This window comes from Ochotona princeps, chromosome 2 (assembly GCF_030435755.1).
Source record: "Ochotona princeps isolate mOchPri1 chromosome 2, mOchPri1.hap1, whole genome shotgun sequence".
NCBI classification, from domain to species: Eukaryota; Metazoa; Chordata; class Mammalia; order Lagomorpha; family Ochotonidae; genus Ochotona; species Ochotona princeps.
Window position 1 is genome coordinate 2,815,804 of NC_080833.1, and position 16,813 is coordinate 2,832,616.

Genomic DNA, 16,813 nt, shown 5'->3' on the forward strand with positions numbered 1-16,813 from the left:
GCCCCGATGGACGGTCCTTTTAAAGAGCAGTAGGCTGAGCCATCTTGAACATTGGCAGGGGCAAGCAAGTGTGGATATGAGGGAAATACGCAGCAGTTAGCTCTTGCGCCGCTGTAGTCCTGCGACCTGTGCAGCTTGTCACAGCCAGCATTCCCATCTCCTTCCTTACCCCCGGCATCCTTGTGTATCCTCAACTGACATCCCTGGAAAGCCTGGTTTCTTGCTGCGTGACTGCTGTGACCTGCATGGGAGCCTGGTTTTTGCCTCCATATAGGCTGGCTTCCACTTTATGCACACACTTGTGCATGCAAGCCTGTGAGGTGCCACGCTCTGCACGCATGAGCCGGACAGCATCCCAGTGTGAACCTCACACCTGGCCAAGACCGGAGCTGAGCCGTAGCCCAAGCCCCTGCTGGAGCCATGTGGCTGTATTCTCACCCGAGGAGCCCCAGGGAGGATGCTGCTAGGGCCGTGGGATATGCTTTTCCTCCCAGGGAGAAGCAGCGGGGACACGGGCTCCCACCACTCAGCTCACGCTGGGCTCGCTGCTCTCCCTAAGCAGAAGCCACTTGTGCCACGTGGGCTGGCACACCTACGTGCTGGCAGCAGAGGTGTGCGGGGCACCGTGAGGCTCCAGGCTCTGTCCCAGGCACAAGGGGCGCATCCGGAAGTGGTACCAGCCCTGCTGCCAGGCTCCAGGACTCAGGACTCCCAGGGATGCCAGGCTGAGGCACACTTAACAGAAGACACGTGCTGCCGTGTTTCAGGGACAGTGCTTTCTGCAGAGGCAACCCTGGACACAGACTCGGGGAGGAATACCAGGCTGAAGGGCCACAGGACAGGATGGCAGAGCCAGCAGCAGCCTCCCACACTGGTCACCCACAGAAGCCCTTGCGCGGGACACAGCCATTGCCACATCCTCTGTTCCCCTCTGGGACTGGACTGTGAAGGGCATGCTGGTCTCCCAGGAGCCCCGATGGCTGGACCACAAGGCCTGGCAGCCTCACCTCACCAGGTGCGCTCGGCCTGGAGTAACACTAGAGGGGTTGAAAACATGGCAGTCCTTTAACTTCAGTGCAAGAGAAAAGTGTGCTGCTCGTCTCTAGGAGCGACTACCGTCAAAAATAAATGAGGCAGAGTCACCCAAAACAGCCCTGTGAGAGGCAGCAGCCCATGCAGCCTGGCCAGCTGACCCGGAGGCATCACGTTGCAAACAGGGAGGCACGGAGTGAGGCAACTCCCAGAAGTCCCCTCCTCGGTAGGCAGCGTGGGGAGTCACTTGTCCAGGAAGGCCCCTCCTTGACCTGCAGAGGCCCCACCTCCAGGAGGGATGAGCCACTGAGGGATACAGGAGGCTGGTGTTACAGGCAGTAGCTTCACCTGTTACAGCACAGTGCCGGCCCCCAGCACTTGCTTTTGTCAATTAAGTTTTATTGGGACACAGCTACATCCCTTCCTTTACAAACCATCTCAGGCAGTTGAGTTGTTATGACAGAGAGTGACTGACCCGCCAAGGCCTGCCCCTGCAGTGGCCTGTCCCTATAGTGTCATGTCCCTGTTGTGGTCTGCCCCTGCTGTAGCCTGTCCCTGTCGTGGTCTGCCCCTGCTGTGGCCTGTCCCTGCTATGGCGTGTCCCTGCCGTGACCTGTCCCTGCTATGGCGTGTCCCTGCTATGGTGTGTGCCTGGCGTGGCCTGTCCCTGCTATGGCTCTTCCCTGCCGTGGCCTGCCCCTGCTATAGCGTGTCCCTGTCGTGGCCTACCCCTGCCGTGGCCTGCCCCTGTTGTGGCCTGCCCCTGTTGTGGCCTGCCCCTGCCGTGGCCTGTCCCTGCCATGGCGTGTCCCTGCCATGGCGTGTCCCTGCCGTGGCCTGCCCCTGCCATGGCCTGTCCCTGCCATGGCGTGTCCCTGCCATGGCCTGTCCCTGCCATGGCGTGTCCCTGCCGTGGCTGTCTGTGTGTAGGCGTGAGCATGCTGAGGAAGCAGCGTGTTCACTGAAGACATGCTAATTGGGGGGGCATGGGTATGTTGTTCTAGTTACTATGTTGTTGTTGTTGATTTGGGGTTTTAGAGACCTGGACATTTGAGTCACTGAGCTGTCTCCCAGCATGTCCATAAGGGAAACTACATTCCAGCCACCAGCATCCACTGCCACCTGCCACCACCAAAGCTGGTCTCCCACCGGCTTCCAGGGGCCGCCCGCTGGGCCACCTTCCCTGAACAGCTCCCTACACAGTGGGAGAGCGAGGAAGGTCAGGATTCCTACGGTGCAGGCCCTGAGTTGTGGGGGCCTTTCCCCGCCCCAAGTGCTGAGGTCACCCCACTTCCATGAGTTGTGGTGCCCGTTGTTTCCAGCTCTCAGCTCTGGCAATGCACCGCCCTGTCTGGGCCCCTGGAGGGGGGTCCTGCCGTCAGCCATGAAGCCAGGTCTGGAAATGGACACTTTCATGTGGCCTCCCCGGGCACAAGGCTCCTGGTAAACGGCACGGAGAGCTTTTAAATCATGAAGGCTTTGGTGCCACTCACATGGGCGTGGAGTGGTGGGGGCACCAGACAGCCACAGTGGCATCCCCTAGCACACTCTACCACAGGAGGAGATCCCACAAGACCCCCCTAGATCCTCCACAGCTCTCTCCCCCAAAGGGAGGTTTGGAAGATAAGGGGCCAACTCCTGCAAGCCGCTGGCTGTTGCCGTGGGTCTGCCGTCGGGGAACAGCTGCCCTCCCCCCACTCGCTGCCCACCAGAGAAGCAGTCTTGGTCCCCCACAGAGAAAACAGCCAAACCCCAGGCATGACCACAAGGTCAACAGGCCACCTAAGAATCTATAGCAAACGTGAGAGACAAGCAAAGCACCTGGTGACCAAGCAATTGTCCCCAGAGGGACAGTGCCAGCCTCCAACACCCGCAGACAGGAAAAGGGGACTCAGCAGGGGAGAGGAGGCACATGGCTCAGCAAGAGTGCAGGGTGGGCTGGGAGCTTTGACATCGAGGAACCGTGGCCTTCTAGAAGCGTGCCTGCGAGGGCTGCTGGGAGGATGGAGCAGCACACGTTTGGAGCATGCGGAGGCGTGGTCTCTGTCATGACAGCTGCAGAGCAGCCACGGCCAGGACCCCGAATGCCCTCCCCTGGTCACTGCCACGGCCAGGACCCCGAATGCCCTCCCCTGGTCACTGCCACGGCCAGGACATTGAATGCCCTCCCATGGTCACTGCCACGGCCCAGGACACTGAATGCCCTCCAGTGGTCACTGCCACGGCCAGGACCCCGAATGCCCTCCCCTGGTCACTGCCACGGCCAGGACACTGAATGCCCTCCCATGGTCACTGCCACGGCCCAGGACACTGAATGCCCTGCCCTGGTCACTGCCACGGCCCAGGACACTGAATGCCCTCCAGTGGTCACTGCCACGGCCCAGGACACTGCATGCCCTCCCCTGGTCACTGCCACGGCCCAGGACACTGAATGCCCTCCAGTGGTCACTGCCACGGCCCAGGACGCTGAATGCCCTCCCCTGGTCACTGCCACGGCCCAGGACACTGAATGCCCTCCAGTGGTCACTGCCACGGCCCAGGACACTGAATGCCCTCCCCTGGTCACTGCCACGGCCCAGGACACTGCATGCCCTCCCCTGGTCACTGCCACGGCCAGGTCATTGAATGCCCTCCCCTGGTCACTGCCACGGCCCAGGACGCTGAATGCCCTCCCCTGGTCACTGCCACGGCCCAGGACACTGAATGCCCTCCAGTGGTCACTGCCACGGCCCAGGACACTGAATGCCCTCCCCTGGTCACTGCCACGGCCCAGGACACTGCATGCCCTCCCCTGGTCACTGCCACGGCCAGGGCATTGAATGCCCTCCCCTGGTCACTGCCACGGCCCAGGACGCTGAATGCCCTCCCCTGGTCACTGCCACGGCCCAGGACGCTGAATGCCCTCCCCTGGTCACTGCCACGGCCCAGGACGCTGAATGCCCTGCCCTGGTCACTGCCACGGCCCAGGACGCTGAATGCCCTGCCCTGGTCACTGCCACGGCCCAGGACGCTGAATGCCCTGCCCTGGTCACTGCCACGGCCCAGGACGCTGAATGCCCTGCCCTGGTCACTGCCACGGCCCAGGACGCTGAATGCCCTGCCCTGGTCACTGCCACGGCCCAGGACGCTGAATGCCCTGCCCTGGTCACTGCCACGGCCCAGGACGCTGAATGCCCTCCCCTGGTCACTGCCACGGCCCAGGACGCTGAATGCCCTCCAGTGGTCACTGCCACGGCCTAGGACATTGAATGCCCTCCCCCGTCAAAGTCATGGTTGTAAGAGGTGGGGCCTTGGAAAAGTATCAGGGCTAACATGAGCTCACAGGTGTCGTGACACAGCAGGCTGAGCCGAAGTTTGGAAGGCCCTCTTCCCACGTAGGAATGCCTGGAATGGGATCCCATGTCTGCTTCTGAGCCAGCTTCCTGCCATGTGCTTGAGAGCAACGGGTAACGGCCCCAGCAGCTGGGCTCCTGCTAGCCAAGCAGGAGAGCCGCGTTGGTGCCCCGCTCCTGGCCTCGGCATTCAGGAAGTGAGGCAGCAAATGGAATATCTTTCTCTCTCCCTGCCACTGTGCTATACAACTAGAGAAATAAACAGGTCGTGTGGGTGGAAGCCCGAGGATGGGGTTAGCATTCCAACGAGGAGCCCAGGCACGCTGTCCACTGCGTGAGGATGCGGGGGAAGGCAGCACCCTCCGAGAGAGTAACTGCTGTGAGCAGGTCCCTGGCATGCCAGTCAACAGGAAGTGGGTGTGGCCATGTGCCCATAAAGCGTTAGGAAGCTGAGGTTCAAGTTGGACGTCATTTCTGTGTGTTGGGAAACATTGTTCTCACTTTGGTTTTCTAGCCACCGTCTGAAGGTGGGACAGTGTTCTCAGCTCGTGATCAACAGGCTGGACGCAGCCCCTGGCATGCAGCCCTGGGCTGGCTGGCCCTGTCCCAGAGTGAGACCTCACGGGGCCCTGCTGCAAGTGCGGGGTGCCCCCATGGTTTGGAGACCCCAGTGCTGATGCCCCAGGAGGAGGTCAAACCAGTGAGTGAGGATACGGGCTGGCTCCGAGCCTTGTGCTCCTGCTGCTGACACAGGCCTTGGCATCCTCAGCCTGGTCCTGTGGAGAGCCACTGGCTGCGTGGGGGTTCACAAGGACTCCGTGTGTTCACCCTCAGGTGCAGTGCCATGCAGCGGCAGCCTAGGTGGTGCCTCCGAGCGTGACCGCAAGCGGGGAGAGCTATGTCAGACGTCTGGGCTTGCTGTGGCCTCCAGGGACGTCAGTCACCTGGGGATGACCTTTCTTTGTCCTTTCAGCTGTCCCCATAGAATCTGCTTGGTTTTCCCCACTGCTGCAGCTGTTGAGAGCCACCAACATGGGATTTTTGAGAGAGAGAGAGAGAGGTGCTTGTCATGTGAATGGCAGAGCCACAGAAGAGATAGAATCTTCCGTGGCCACAACAGCTGGGAGCCGGGCCAGTCTGAAGCCACGGGCCCAGAATTTCATCCAGGTCTCCCACGTGGGTGCAGAGCCCCAGGCCCGTGAGCCATCCGCTGCTGCATTCCCAGGCGCATTAGCAGGGAGCAGGATTGGAAGGCAAGCAGCTGGGACTTGAACCAGGGCTCTGAAGTGCAATGCCAGCATCGCAGGTGGCACAATGCCAGTCCTCACTTCTAGTTCTCCAAGGTGATCCCCCACTGACCTTCACAGAGGCTGCGCTGCCACGTGTAGGCGAGGATGCGCCAGGGCTGGCTGGGGCTCACCGCCCCTCAGCCACACTAGGTGTTCCGTGGTCTCCTGTCTTCATGGCAGTCCCCTCATGGCTGAGTTTTGGTGTGCCTCTCCCCCGTCCGGGGGCACTGGACGTCTTCTTGAGCCGGTGGCCATGTGCTGCATGTGTGGGGGGACACGTCTGATGAGATCTTCGCCCTGTCTTGGAGCAGGCCCGTCAGCTCCCTGCTGCCTGGCTGCGGGGGTCCTCTGTGAGTTCTGCTCAGAGAGAGGATTTGCAGTTTGATCTTTGAGATGAGACTTTTTCAACTCTGCCACCCAGCATTCAGCAGTCGAAGGAGTTCTTAGAAATAGCAGGAGCATAACTGCCACTCTTGCGCGTCGGGATCAATGCGGGCTGTGGGGGCAGGTGCAGAGTGGTGGAAGACCCTGGGTGAGCAGAGGTGGGAGAACCGCAGGGGCGCCAGAGGCTGCCACTGCTCCCCAGTGCCGGTGGTGGAGGTCGCCTGAGGGGCCCAGGGGTGGACGTGGGGCACAGTGGACAGAGGAAAGAGCCCCTACTCGAGCACACGTCTGGCCCTGACCCACTGAGTGGCGTAAAGTGTGCTCCTGAAAGGAGAGCTGGGGGCATGGCCCAGGGGCTCCCTGTGAGCACCCCACGCCCTCCCTTCCAGACCTCCTCTTTTCTCTCTCTCTCTCTCTCTCCCTCTCTCCTCTTCCTCCATCGTCTCCTCTGCTTTCCACCTGGATACCCAGGCTGCCCCCTCGGCTTCATCTCCTGCTGGAGCGTCCTTACCCAGCAGCAGCACCAGAGCAGAGCTGGAACCCAGTGCCCACCGCCCACCCTGAGGAGGGGACTCTGGGGACTCAGCACAGGGTATGTTCTCTGGTGGCAGCACACTGAGAGCTCGAGGGGAGGTCTCCCCCAGAAGAGCCACACGTGGCCCATCACTCACCAGCTGCCCCCACCCACAGGTGTGGGAGTGGAGCGTGGCATCCCCAGGAAGGGGGTCTGACCAGGAGAGAGCTGTGGGAAAGCTGTAGGAACAGCCCTGTGGCCTGTCCTCTCTCAGGCCAGCCCTGCCCGCCAGGTGGTCGGCATGAACCTGCTGCGTCATAGCTGTCAGGACTAGGGACCAGAAATGGGAGAGAAGCCACTGTGGGGTGTGGTGGCAGAAGGCACCAGGTTCAAGTCCTAGCCATGGGTCACCGCCCCAGGACTGTGGGTGCTGCCCCTGGCAGATCCCCGTCCAGTGCTCACCACAGGTGACAGGTGTGGGCAGGAAGCTGGTTACCCCCCGCAGGACCTGCCGCCCCTCCAGCCTTCCCTGACAGTGTGGGCAGCTCCCAGTCTGATGGAGGTCAGCCGTGGGCTTCCCCCTGCAGCCCCTCTGTCTACCTCCTGCCTGGGGCAGCTACTGCACCATGGGAAGGCTGGGGTGCCAGGGAGCCTCCCATCTGGATCAGGGCTCTGGACACTTCTGGGATCCAGGGTCACAGCCTGGCACCTCAAAGGGCTGTGGCAAATGCCATGCCCCAGGCTTCTAGCACATGCCATGCAGTACATGCAGGACCTGACCTCTAACAGGGACACATACGAGGACCTCGGGCCACTCCAGCCATCCTGGAACTTGGTGTGGGAGGGACAGGATGGGTTTGTGTCTGGTGGGTGAGCGACCTCAGCGCCTGAGCAGCATCAGGGTGCCCCGATGTGTCGGGGTTGCCATGCAGGTGCACTGCTGAGCCCACAGCCCCCGCCACGGGAGTGGCCACAGCCTGGGTGGGAGCTGCCCAGGCTGCCACCCCGTCCAATCCAGGCTGAGCCCCCACATGGCCCCAGGTGGCTTTCTGTGCAACCTCAGAGGATATGCAGTACACAGACAGACCCAGCAACAGCTCAGGCGGTTGACAGGGACTCAGCAGCCAGACCCTGGCCCGGTCTCTGGCCACAGTGCAGTTTACTGGTTTCTGCCTTTGGGCCTGGGACCGGGAGGAGAAAGGGAACACCCAGAAATCCAGATCCCTGCGGGGCACTTGGGCCGCTCTGCAGGGGCTGGTGGTGGCAGCTGCGGGGCAGAGCTGCCCACAGCCCTGAGGGGCACTTGGGCCCCTCTGCAGGGGCTGGGGGTGGCAGCTCTGCGGCAGCGCTGCCCACAGCCCTGCCATCTGCTCTCTACTGGGATCCCTGGCCTGGGGTTTCTTGCCTGCTCAGGAGGAGTCAGGGCCCCGGCCTTGACGGCCAGTGCACTGGGTCCTGTTCCCCCCATACCCCATCTCCGGCTGAGCACAGGGCAGGAGGGAGATCAGACTCCTTGAAGCCCACCTACCCAAGGGCCCCACACAGCCTCGCTGGGAAGCAGAAAACTCCCTGGTGACCACAGTTTCCTCCCTCCGCCCCGCCCACTCTGTGCGCCTGCACTTCCCCCCAGCAGGATATGGGTGCAGGGTGTGGTCGGGTGGGAGGGGAGGAGGCAAGCGTTTCCTGTACTGCTTGTCCAGTGCGTATAGTGTGCATAGAATGAATGACTGAGGCAGGAGGCCACGGCCTGGGCACACAGCTATGGGGCCGACCGAGCAGGTAAGAATTTCTGCCGCCTGCTTCCCTGACTTGCTGTGTAGCTCACGGGGTTGAAGCCACTGGCCTGCCAGTCCTGGCCTCCGTTCCCACTCCAGGAATGAGAGCCGCTGTTCCCAAGGCCACTGTGGCAGCCAGTGCCCAGGCGTCTGGGAGCTGCAGCAGCCCTCCATGCTGCCGTGTGGAGGTGCCTAGCTCCCTGATGCAGGGGACCTGCGTGTGGCAGGTTGTGCTGTCTGCCAGGGCATGTTGGGACACTGGGACGGTGCACTGGGAGGCTGGGTTTTCAGTGTAGTCTTAATTGTGCATTAATCAGTTGTGGCCATGAGCTATTCTTTCACAGCAGGCTGTGCCCTGGGCCGCGTGCCGGGCTGCTGCAGTGTTGGGAGGCAGGGCCGGGCGTGCGATTGTCACTTGGGAAATGCCGACACGCGGCTCAGTCTGTGATCTTGAGGGAGTTTCAGTGAGGTGCTGATGAGGTATGCCATCAACACACTGCAGCCGGTGGCCTTGACTTTGGACTCCAAGGGGGGTGGACACTGCTGCCGTTGTCTGGGCTGTGTGACACCTGTGCTGTTCCTTGTCAGATTGGGGGGTCACTGTGCCTCCTGTGCCCTCAGCCCTGGCCTCAGGAGCCTGGAAGGAGGCCGAGGTTTCCCAGAGCTGCTGGTCATGCCCATGTCTGGCACCATGTCGTTTCTTTGCCCCTGGCTCTGTCTGACTCGTGTCTGGATGGTGCAGTTGGGAAAGTAGGTTATGCTGGCCTGGGAACACCTGCCCAGGCCCTGGTGGGCACCCCAAGCGTCCTTGGAGTTGGCAGCCGCCTTCCTCACTCTCTCACTTGGGTCTCCGGCATCTGGGGAGACAGGAAGGACATGTCTAGAAGCGTGCCTTAGCGTCATGTGGTTTCAGGCAGTTACACTTCTTCCTGCCACTCCTTGGGGCCCATGGTCCTCAGCTCGGGGCTCCTCCCAGCCCTGGCCCGCCCAGCAGGCATGGTTCTGTGCCCGTGGCAGGCTCACCAGGGCCATGGGGAGTCCTGGCAGGTGGGAGTGCCAGGCTTTGGGGAACAGCTTAAAGAGTCTCACTGATTCTGTAGAAGCAGGGGCTGGGGTCTTGGGGCACAGAGCACACAGGGGACACAGCTCCCTCCCTGGCAGACGGGGCTCTGTGCCAGCTGTCTCAGGTGCATGGGTGGATGTGAACGAGGAATGTCCCATTTCTGGTGCTGTGTTCAACCCCCCTCAAGGTGGCCTCGGGTGCCCCTGCTGTCCCCGCCATAGCGTGGTCTCCGCCCTTGCAGCCCTGCTGTTGGTTCCCGCCAAGTGGTTAAGGATGGCTCAGGGCAGCTGCAGAAAGCCCGGCAGCCCGAGCTGTGGGGTCAGCTGGCATGTGACTGGGCAGGACTGTGAAGGCTTCGCCTTTCTCTGGGAGAGTGGGAAAAGGGAGGACAGAAGGTGGCCCACGTCTCTGGAATGCCAGGAACTCGCTGGCCAGCCTGCTGGCCTCTCAGCGGCCCTCAGCACACGGCACCCACCGTGCCCACCCCTACTGTTATCCCAGCTCACAGGAGAGACGGACTCTGGCCTCAGGGTTGAGGTTGAGCGAGTTGCTTTGTTATCCACTGTGGAGCAGGCAGAGTTGGGACCGCAGCCATGGATCAGCACTGAAACCCACGCAGAACCACAGACAGGCCACGCCCTCTTCCTGCAGGGCTCTGTCCTACAGGGCCCCACGTACCTCAGAGCTCCATGGACCACACGGCCCCACGTACCACGGGGCCCCACGTACCTCAGAGCTCCATGGACTACAGGGCCCCATGTACCTCAGAGCTCCACATACCTCAGAGCTCCATGGACCACGGGGCCCCAAGTACCTCAGAGCCCCACGTACCACAGGGCCCCATGTAACACAGGGCTCCACAGACCACAGGGCTGCACGGACCACAGGGTTCAACAGACCACAGGGTTCCACAGACCACAGGGCTGCACGGACCACAGGGTTCCACGGACCACAGGGCTGCACAGACCACAGGGCTCCACGGACCACAGGGTTCCACGGACCACAGGGCTGTACGGACCACAGGGTTTCATGGACCACAGGGTTCCACGGACCACAGGGTTTCATGGGCCACAGGGTTCCACGGACCTCAGGGTTCCACAGACCACAGGGCTGTACGGACCACAGGGTTCCACAGACCACAGGGTTCCACAGACCACAGGGTTCCACAGACCACAGGGCTCCACAGACCACAGGGCTCCACGGACCACAGGGTTCCACGGACCACAGGGCTGTACGGACCACAGGGTTCCACAGACCACAGGGTTCCACGGACCACAGGGTTCCACAGACCACAGGGTTCCACAGACCACAGGGCTGTACGGACCACAGGGTTCCACGGACCACAGGGTTCCACGGACCACAGGGTTCCACGGACCACAGGGTTTCATGGACCACAGGGTTCCACAGACCACAGGGTTCCACGGACCACAGGGTTCCACAGACCACAGGGTTCCACGGACCACAGGGTTCCACAGACCACAGGGTTCCACGGACCACAGGGTTCCACAGACCACAGGGCTGTACGGACCACAGGGTTCCACGGACCACAGGGTTCCACGGACCACAGGGTTTCATGGACCACAGGGTTCCACAGACCACAGGGTTTCATGGACCACAGGGTTCCACGGACCACAGGGTTCCACGGACCACAGGGTTCCACAGACCACAGGGCTGCACGGACCACAGGGCTGCATGTATCACAGGACTCTGCACTGCAGGCCTCTGTGCCACAGCGATCCCTTGTAAGATGCCATTGCATATATAGTGGGGTGGCCTGGGGCACGTGTGACCCCCAGCAGGGGCAGACTTGAGACCAAGTCCACTGCGGCTACAGCTGCAAGTGCCTTATCGTCATTGTGCTCATCTTCCCTTGGCAAAGCCAAGGCATGCAGCCACACCAAATCAAGGCCAGGAGTTTACATGTGTGTGCACACATGTGAGTATGCATGTGTCTGTATGTGTACACGTGTCTACATTGTGCATGTGTGTGCTGAGGAGGCAACGGGTCACACAGCAGCCCTGTAGCTATGGGGAGGACAGAGGAGTCGCATTGATGCTGCAGCCTCTCCCAGCCTCCTCCCTATCCCCCGCCCCACAGATGGGATGCCAGGTCCTTCAGCAAGCGGAGACCATTGTCTCCAAGCAAGCCAGAAGGTGTCTTCCGTTGCTTGGCGCCGCTGTCCGTGGCTCGCAGGGCCTTCTGCTTCACACTGGCCTGCCTCTCACTGTCTCCTCTGCTGGGCACGCTGACTCCTTCCAGCCTGGCAGGCTGCTCCTGGGTGGGGCTCCGGTGTCTTAGCAGGAGTCTTTACAGCTAGGTTGAGTACCACCCTGCATCCTGGGGCTTATACTTTTCATGAGGTTTATATTCTATATGTTTTTTTTAGGATTATCTCTTGAAAAGGCAGAGTGGCAGGGGAAGAAGAGACCTTCTTAACCACTGGTCCACTCCCCTTATGGCCACAGCAGCCAGGGCTGGGCCAGGCTGGAGGCAGGAGTGCCCTCCAGGCCTCCCACGTGGGCAGCAGGAGGCCACACACTCAGCCTTTGCAGTTGCATTAGTGGGAAGTTGGGTGGGAAGTGGAACTGGCACTCGTGTGGAATGTGGGCACCACAAGTGGCAGCAGAGCCCACTGCTACACGTGCACCTGCTGAGGCTGGCAGGCCCTCATCAAGCCCACAGTGCCAGACGGTGGCAGCCACGAGCTGGACTGGCGAGGCCGCCTTGCTGGCCCCAGGCGTGGGAAGCACAGCTGCCAGGCTCATGCCCGCACTGCCAAGGGTCTTTAGCCGTCCCGGCCAGAGCAAGGTCAAGACTCAAATCAACGTGAAAGCCCTAGCTGCACCTGCACCCACAGCCCCATTTCCAGCTCCAGCTCCTCCCAGAGGTGGCCAGCCACCCTGGAAGGCTCCACAGGAATGGCCTTTGCCTACCAATGCAAAGAGGCAAGCATGAAAGGCTGCCCACACACGGGGCTGGCGTCCCGTCACCCACACACGGGGCTGGTGTCCCGTCACTCACACACGGGGTGGGTGTCCTGTCACTCACACACGGGGTGGGTGTCCTGTGCTGTTGTGTGTACAAAGAGCCATGAGACAAGGTTACACACACACACACACACACACACAAACAGTAGTCATGAACTCTACGAGCTATCTTGGAATAATCTGGAAACTTGAACACAGCTGGTGTATCAGGCGATGTTGGGTTATTAACCTAACGTGTGACCACAGGCAAGGTTCTCCCAAGAAGATACATGCTGATGTGTTTCGCAGTGAGGCTCGGGAGCTGGCCAGTCGCTGTCAGATGGTTCAGCCAACTGTGGGTCTGCTCTCTAGGAGGGCAAGGAGAGGAAAGGGGAGACAGAATGTGTGCAAATGCAGTGGGCAGCAGACAGCCAGTGGTCAGGTGGAGCTCCCGTGGGTCCTTTCTGCTTTTCTGCTTGTCCCAACCTTGCTGAGCTCTGCAAATTTTCAAGTAGCAAGTTGGGGAGAAGAGAGGAAATGCCTGCAGGTGAACCCCTGAAGCCTGTGTGACACCCAGATACACGTACACGGAACAGCAGGTCACCTATTCGCGTGTCGGCTCACATACAGAGAGGAAGGGCTAGGGTTCCCTCGTGGGTGCCAAGGACGTCCACGGCAAGTGGCAGGCTCCCCCGAGGAATTTGGGTAGGGTCTCAGGGACCTTGTAAACCTCCCAACTTCTGAATATAGATCGGGGTTGTGGCGCTCAAGGCCATGTGCAATCCAAGTGGCAAGGCTCCCCAGGAGAGAGGACCCCCAAGCCCCTAGGCTCCCCTCCTGTCCCACACCAGCCCTACCCAGAGGCCCACAGTCCCTCCAACACAGGAGCCCGGCCTCTCTTCCCTGGGATTGGCTGCTCAGCAGGTGCCGTGGCTCCTGATGAGACGGTGGCAGCTCCGGCCTGAATGCAAAGCAGGGCCTGAGGTCAGCCCCCCGGAGGAAGGAGACAGCAGATGAAGTGGCAGCTCCTTCTGAAGGGACATCAGAGCGAGCCAGTGGCCACCTGTGGCCGTGGCCAGTAGCCTGCTGACTCAGGGAGGTGGCCTTGGGGTCTGCACCTCTTGGGAGTGGGAGGGGGCCGCCCTGGGAATGCCTCCCCACATGTGGCCAAGCTATATCCCTGGCCTGTAGCTGCCCCGAGCACCCCGCTGGGCATAGGGGACCTGGACCATCCGGAGAAGGTGGCCCCCTGCTGCTTTGGGCTCCTTCTGCTGGAGCCTGCGACAGGCTGAGTCACACCTACGCCCCGATCCACTCAGCAAATCCCTGCCATGAGCCGGCACAGCGGGGACCCCAGCAGACAAATCCCCCTGAATTTGTGGCCAGCACTTGGGTCACACATGTGGGCAAGATGTAAGGTGTCCAGCAGATGCCGGGCAATAAGAGAGAAATACCAGGATGGGGTCGGGCAGTATGGGGAGTACATGGCGCAAAAGCAGGTGTCTGCAGAGGGCCTCCGTGAGCGGTGACCTGGGTATGAAGGACAAAGGTGGCGGGCTGGACGGGAGCTTGGGCCACTCTTGGGGTCAGAGGCCGAATTCTGGCGGGAGGAAAAAGAGGCGTGAGTCTTGAGGAGGGGGCCAGCTCGATGGTCTCTGACCTACCGCCTCCCAGAAAGTCCACCTGATTGGAAGCAGGGGCCGGGTGAGAGGCCCTTGAGGGAGGAGGCGGGGAGGCCCCAGGCCGGGCAGGGTGCCTGGGAGCTGGGGTGAGAGTTGAGCTTTTGCCCTGCATCGAAAGAAGGGCTTGACATGAGCTAATTCACACCCTAGAGACTGCTGGAGCGTGGGCTGGAGCAGGCGCGGGGCATGGAGGGCATGGCATCTGTTCTGAGGATGGAGCGGAGGCAGGATACCTACTGCAAGGGTGGTGTGGCTGCACCTGCTATAGGGACAGGGCTGCAGGTGAGCCAGTCAGGTGCTCATCGGGGACCCCAGCCTCGCTGCATACCCCACTGAGGGCTACAGTGTCACCATGGAGGTCAGGACAGGACGGGCTCGGGGCTGAGCCTGGGCGGCTCCCAGGGCTGGGGGCCAGGAGGAGTCCAGGGGGACTGAGTGGCAGAGGATGGAACAGGCGGGGGTGCCCATGGAGAGGGTTCCTGCAGCCAAGGACACACAGCGCAGTGCTGGACCAGGAGAGGGTCACTGCTATTGTACTACTAGGACGTTCCAGTGAGCCAGAGCAATCGGGCACCATCAGGAAAAGGTAGGCCCCCAGAACTGGCTTCTGGGTCTCATTTTGAGTTGAGCACAAGGGCGGCTCCCCAAAGCCAGTGGCATTGGCCATGGGGACCCAGGGAGCGGAGCCGGTGGCATGCCTGTGCTGGCCAGGGGCATCCAGAGGCTGGCTTCAGGCGGCTTCTATTCTCAAAGTGATGGGCTGTGTTGACAACAGGAGTCACGAAGCTGCCTCTTCAAAGAGAGGAGAGCGGCCCGGGGCCCCGTAAAGGGCTGGACAGGGTGCCAGGAAAGGCTCCGGGGGGCCCATGCCGCACTGCTTCCAAGAGCCACGCCCATACACAGTGGTGCGCGTGGAGGTGCCAGTCACCCACACCTGCTGACACCCACTCTCCACAAGAGGGCACTGGGCACTTTAGATTCCAGTATCTGCCCACGACTTCTATCTCTGAAGCCATGCCCTGTGTCCAGGCAGGTGAGCGACATTCTTATATACCTGGGCGAGTGGGGACCTGGCAGTGCCTCTGAGTGCCTGGGGTACCAGCATCCCCCATGGGCACTGGCTCAAGCCAGAGAATAGGACCCCACAGGTCTGCAGCTTGGTGGAGCATCTGAAAAACTTCAGCATCCCCATTGCCCAGGAGGCAGGGCTGGGTTATAAGTCAGGGCCATCCCTCTGCCCACCCAAACAGCACTGCAGGATTTGGGGTCAGGAGCCCTTGTCCTGTTGCAGCCACATCCTGTACCTGACACTAGGCTGAGGCAGTGAGCAAACCCCTGCGGAAACCCCGGTCCAGACAGGCAGAAGAGCCTGTCCGTGCTGGGACTCCAGGGAGGGCAGGGTGGCGGGGGGCAAATCAGGAGACAGAGCCCTGGGGGTCGTGTGGTGACTAGGTGTGCCTGAGAGTGGACGTCCTGGCTGTCAAGTGGGTCCCGTGACGAGGCTGGCCCAGGCGTCCAGGGACAGGCTGCAGTGGCTCAGCCTGGCCATCATCAAGGGAGACGTGAGTGGCAGGGTGGACGTCAGCATCTCTGGCAGCGCTGGGCATCACCGCAGCCTAGGTAGGGGGCTACTTCACCAAGGTCCAGCAGCCCCATGGTTGTAGCCGCCTGGGGCTCCCCAACAGCACCCTCTCATGGGACCTCCCCAAGGTCCCTGCGTCCTTCCAGGAGCCCCAGAGACCCACCACCTGCCCCGCCTCCATACTAGGCACCAAGGCCCCAGCCCCAGTACCCAATAGAGGGCCAGTCACACCAGAACCCACTGGTGCTGGCCCCAGAGCTCCGGCCGGCTGTGGCCAGGGTGGGTGGTCACTGGAAGCCTGAGATGGGGTGGTGTCTGTGTCCAGCTCCCGGGGTCCTTGGGAAGATGCATGGCCTTGTGGGCTTTGAGCTGAGGCCTCCTCCGCTCCATGCCGGCTCTCTCCCAGAGGCCATCCGCAGTCCCTGCCCTCAGGAGCCTCTCCAGCTGGGCAGCTTGGGTCAGCAGAGTGAGCAGAGAGAGACTGCGTCCCACCCGCAGAGGTGACAGCCCTTAGCTCTGCCACGTTGTCGGGTTTGCTGGCAGCAGGGAGGGCATGCTGCATGCTGGAGCCACGGGCCACTCGGAGCCAGGCTGGAGACAGTGTTAGGGTGCCCCTGGGTGACGTGGGGGCTCTTCCTGGGAGCTACAGAAGCACCAGGAGCTCCCCACGTGGCGGGGACAACACAAGCTGCTCCCAGTTTCAGCGGAGAGAAAGATGGCAGTGTCCGCTGGGAGTGACCGAGTCGGGCCCTCATCAGGTCAGGACCCTGCGTCATGGGAGCGTGCGCAGCGGTGGAGGGTCCCCCGAACCCCCGGCCTCTGCTCTGGGCATCAGCCCATCTGAGGCACAGGCCTGCTTGTCTGCCATCTGTCCAGCAGCATCCCGACAGCTCCTGGGCCCTGCATGGACCCCTGCTGCCCCCAGCTGCCCCTCTCTAACCACTGCCCTCCTCCCACCCCCACTCTGCTTTTCTTCCAGAATCTTCCCTGCGTGAGCGAGCAGGCAGCTCTGGGCGAGTGAGGCCGGCTCCATGTACCCAGAATCGACGACCGGCTCCCCGGCTCGGCTCTCCCTGCGGCAGACGGGCTCCCCCGGGATGATCTACAGGTAACCCAGCCCCTCCCGGGGCCCCTCAACTCCGCCCTCCCCTCAGGAGGGTGCAGACCCCTCCTCCCTGGTGGGTCCAAGCCAG

At 61.7% G+C, this 16,813-nt stretch overlaps 1 protein-coding gene across 4 annotated transcripts in view; it reads left to right on the forward strand.

The window, feature by feature from the left end:
* KCNAB2 (potassium voltage-gated channel subfamily A regulatory beta subunit 2) overlaps positions 1-16,813 on the forward strand; it is a 67,975-nt gene that overhangs the window by 12,636 nt on the left and 38,526 nt on the right. For 2 of the 4 annotated variants that reach the window (XM_058674492.1, XM_058674506.1), the window contains exon 2: positions 16,600-16,728. In XM_058674492.1, the coding sequence (XP_058530475.1) occupies positions 16,652-16,728 (77 nt within the window). In that variant the 5' untranslated portion in view covers positions 16,600-16,651. Of the gene's footprint in view, positions 1-5,938; positions 6,196-7,910; positions 8,331-16,599; positions 16,729-16,813 lie in introns of those variants that run through there. The other 2 variants (XM_058674501.1, XM_058674497.1) reach the window with 2 other exon arrangements.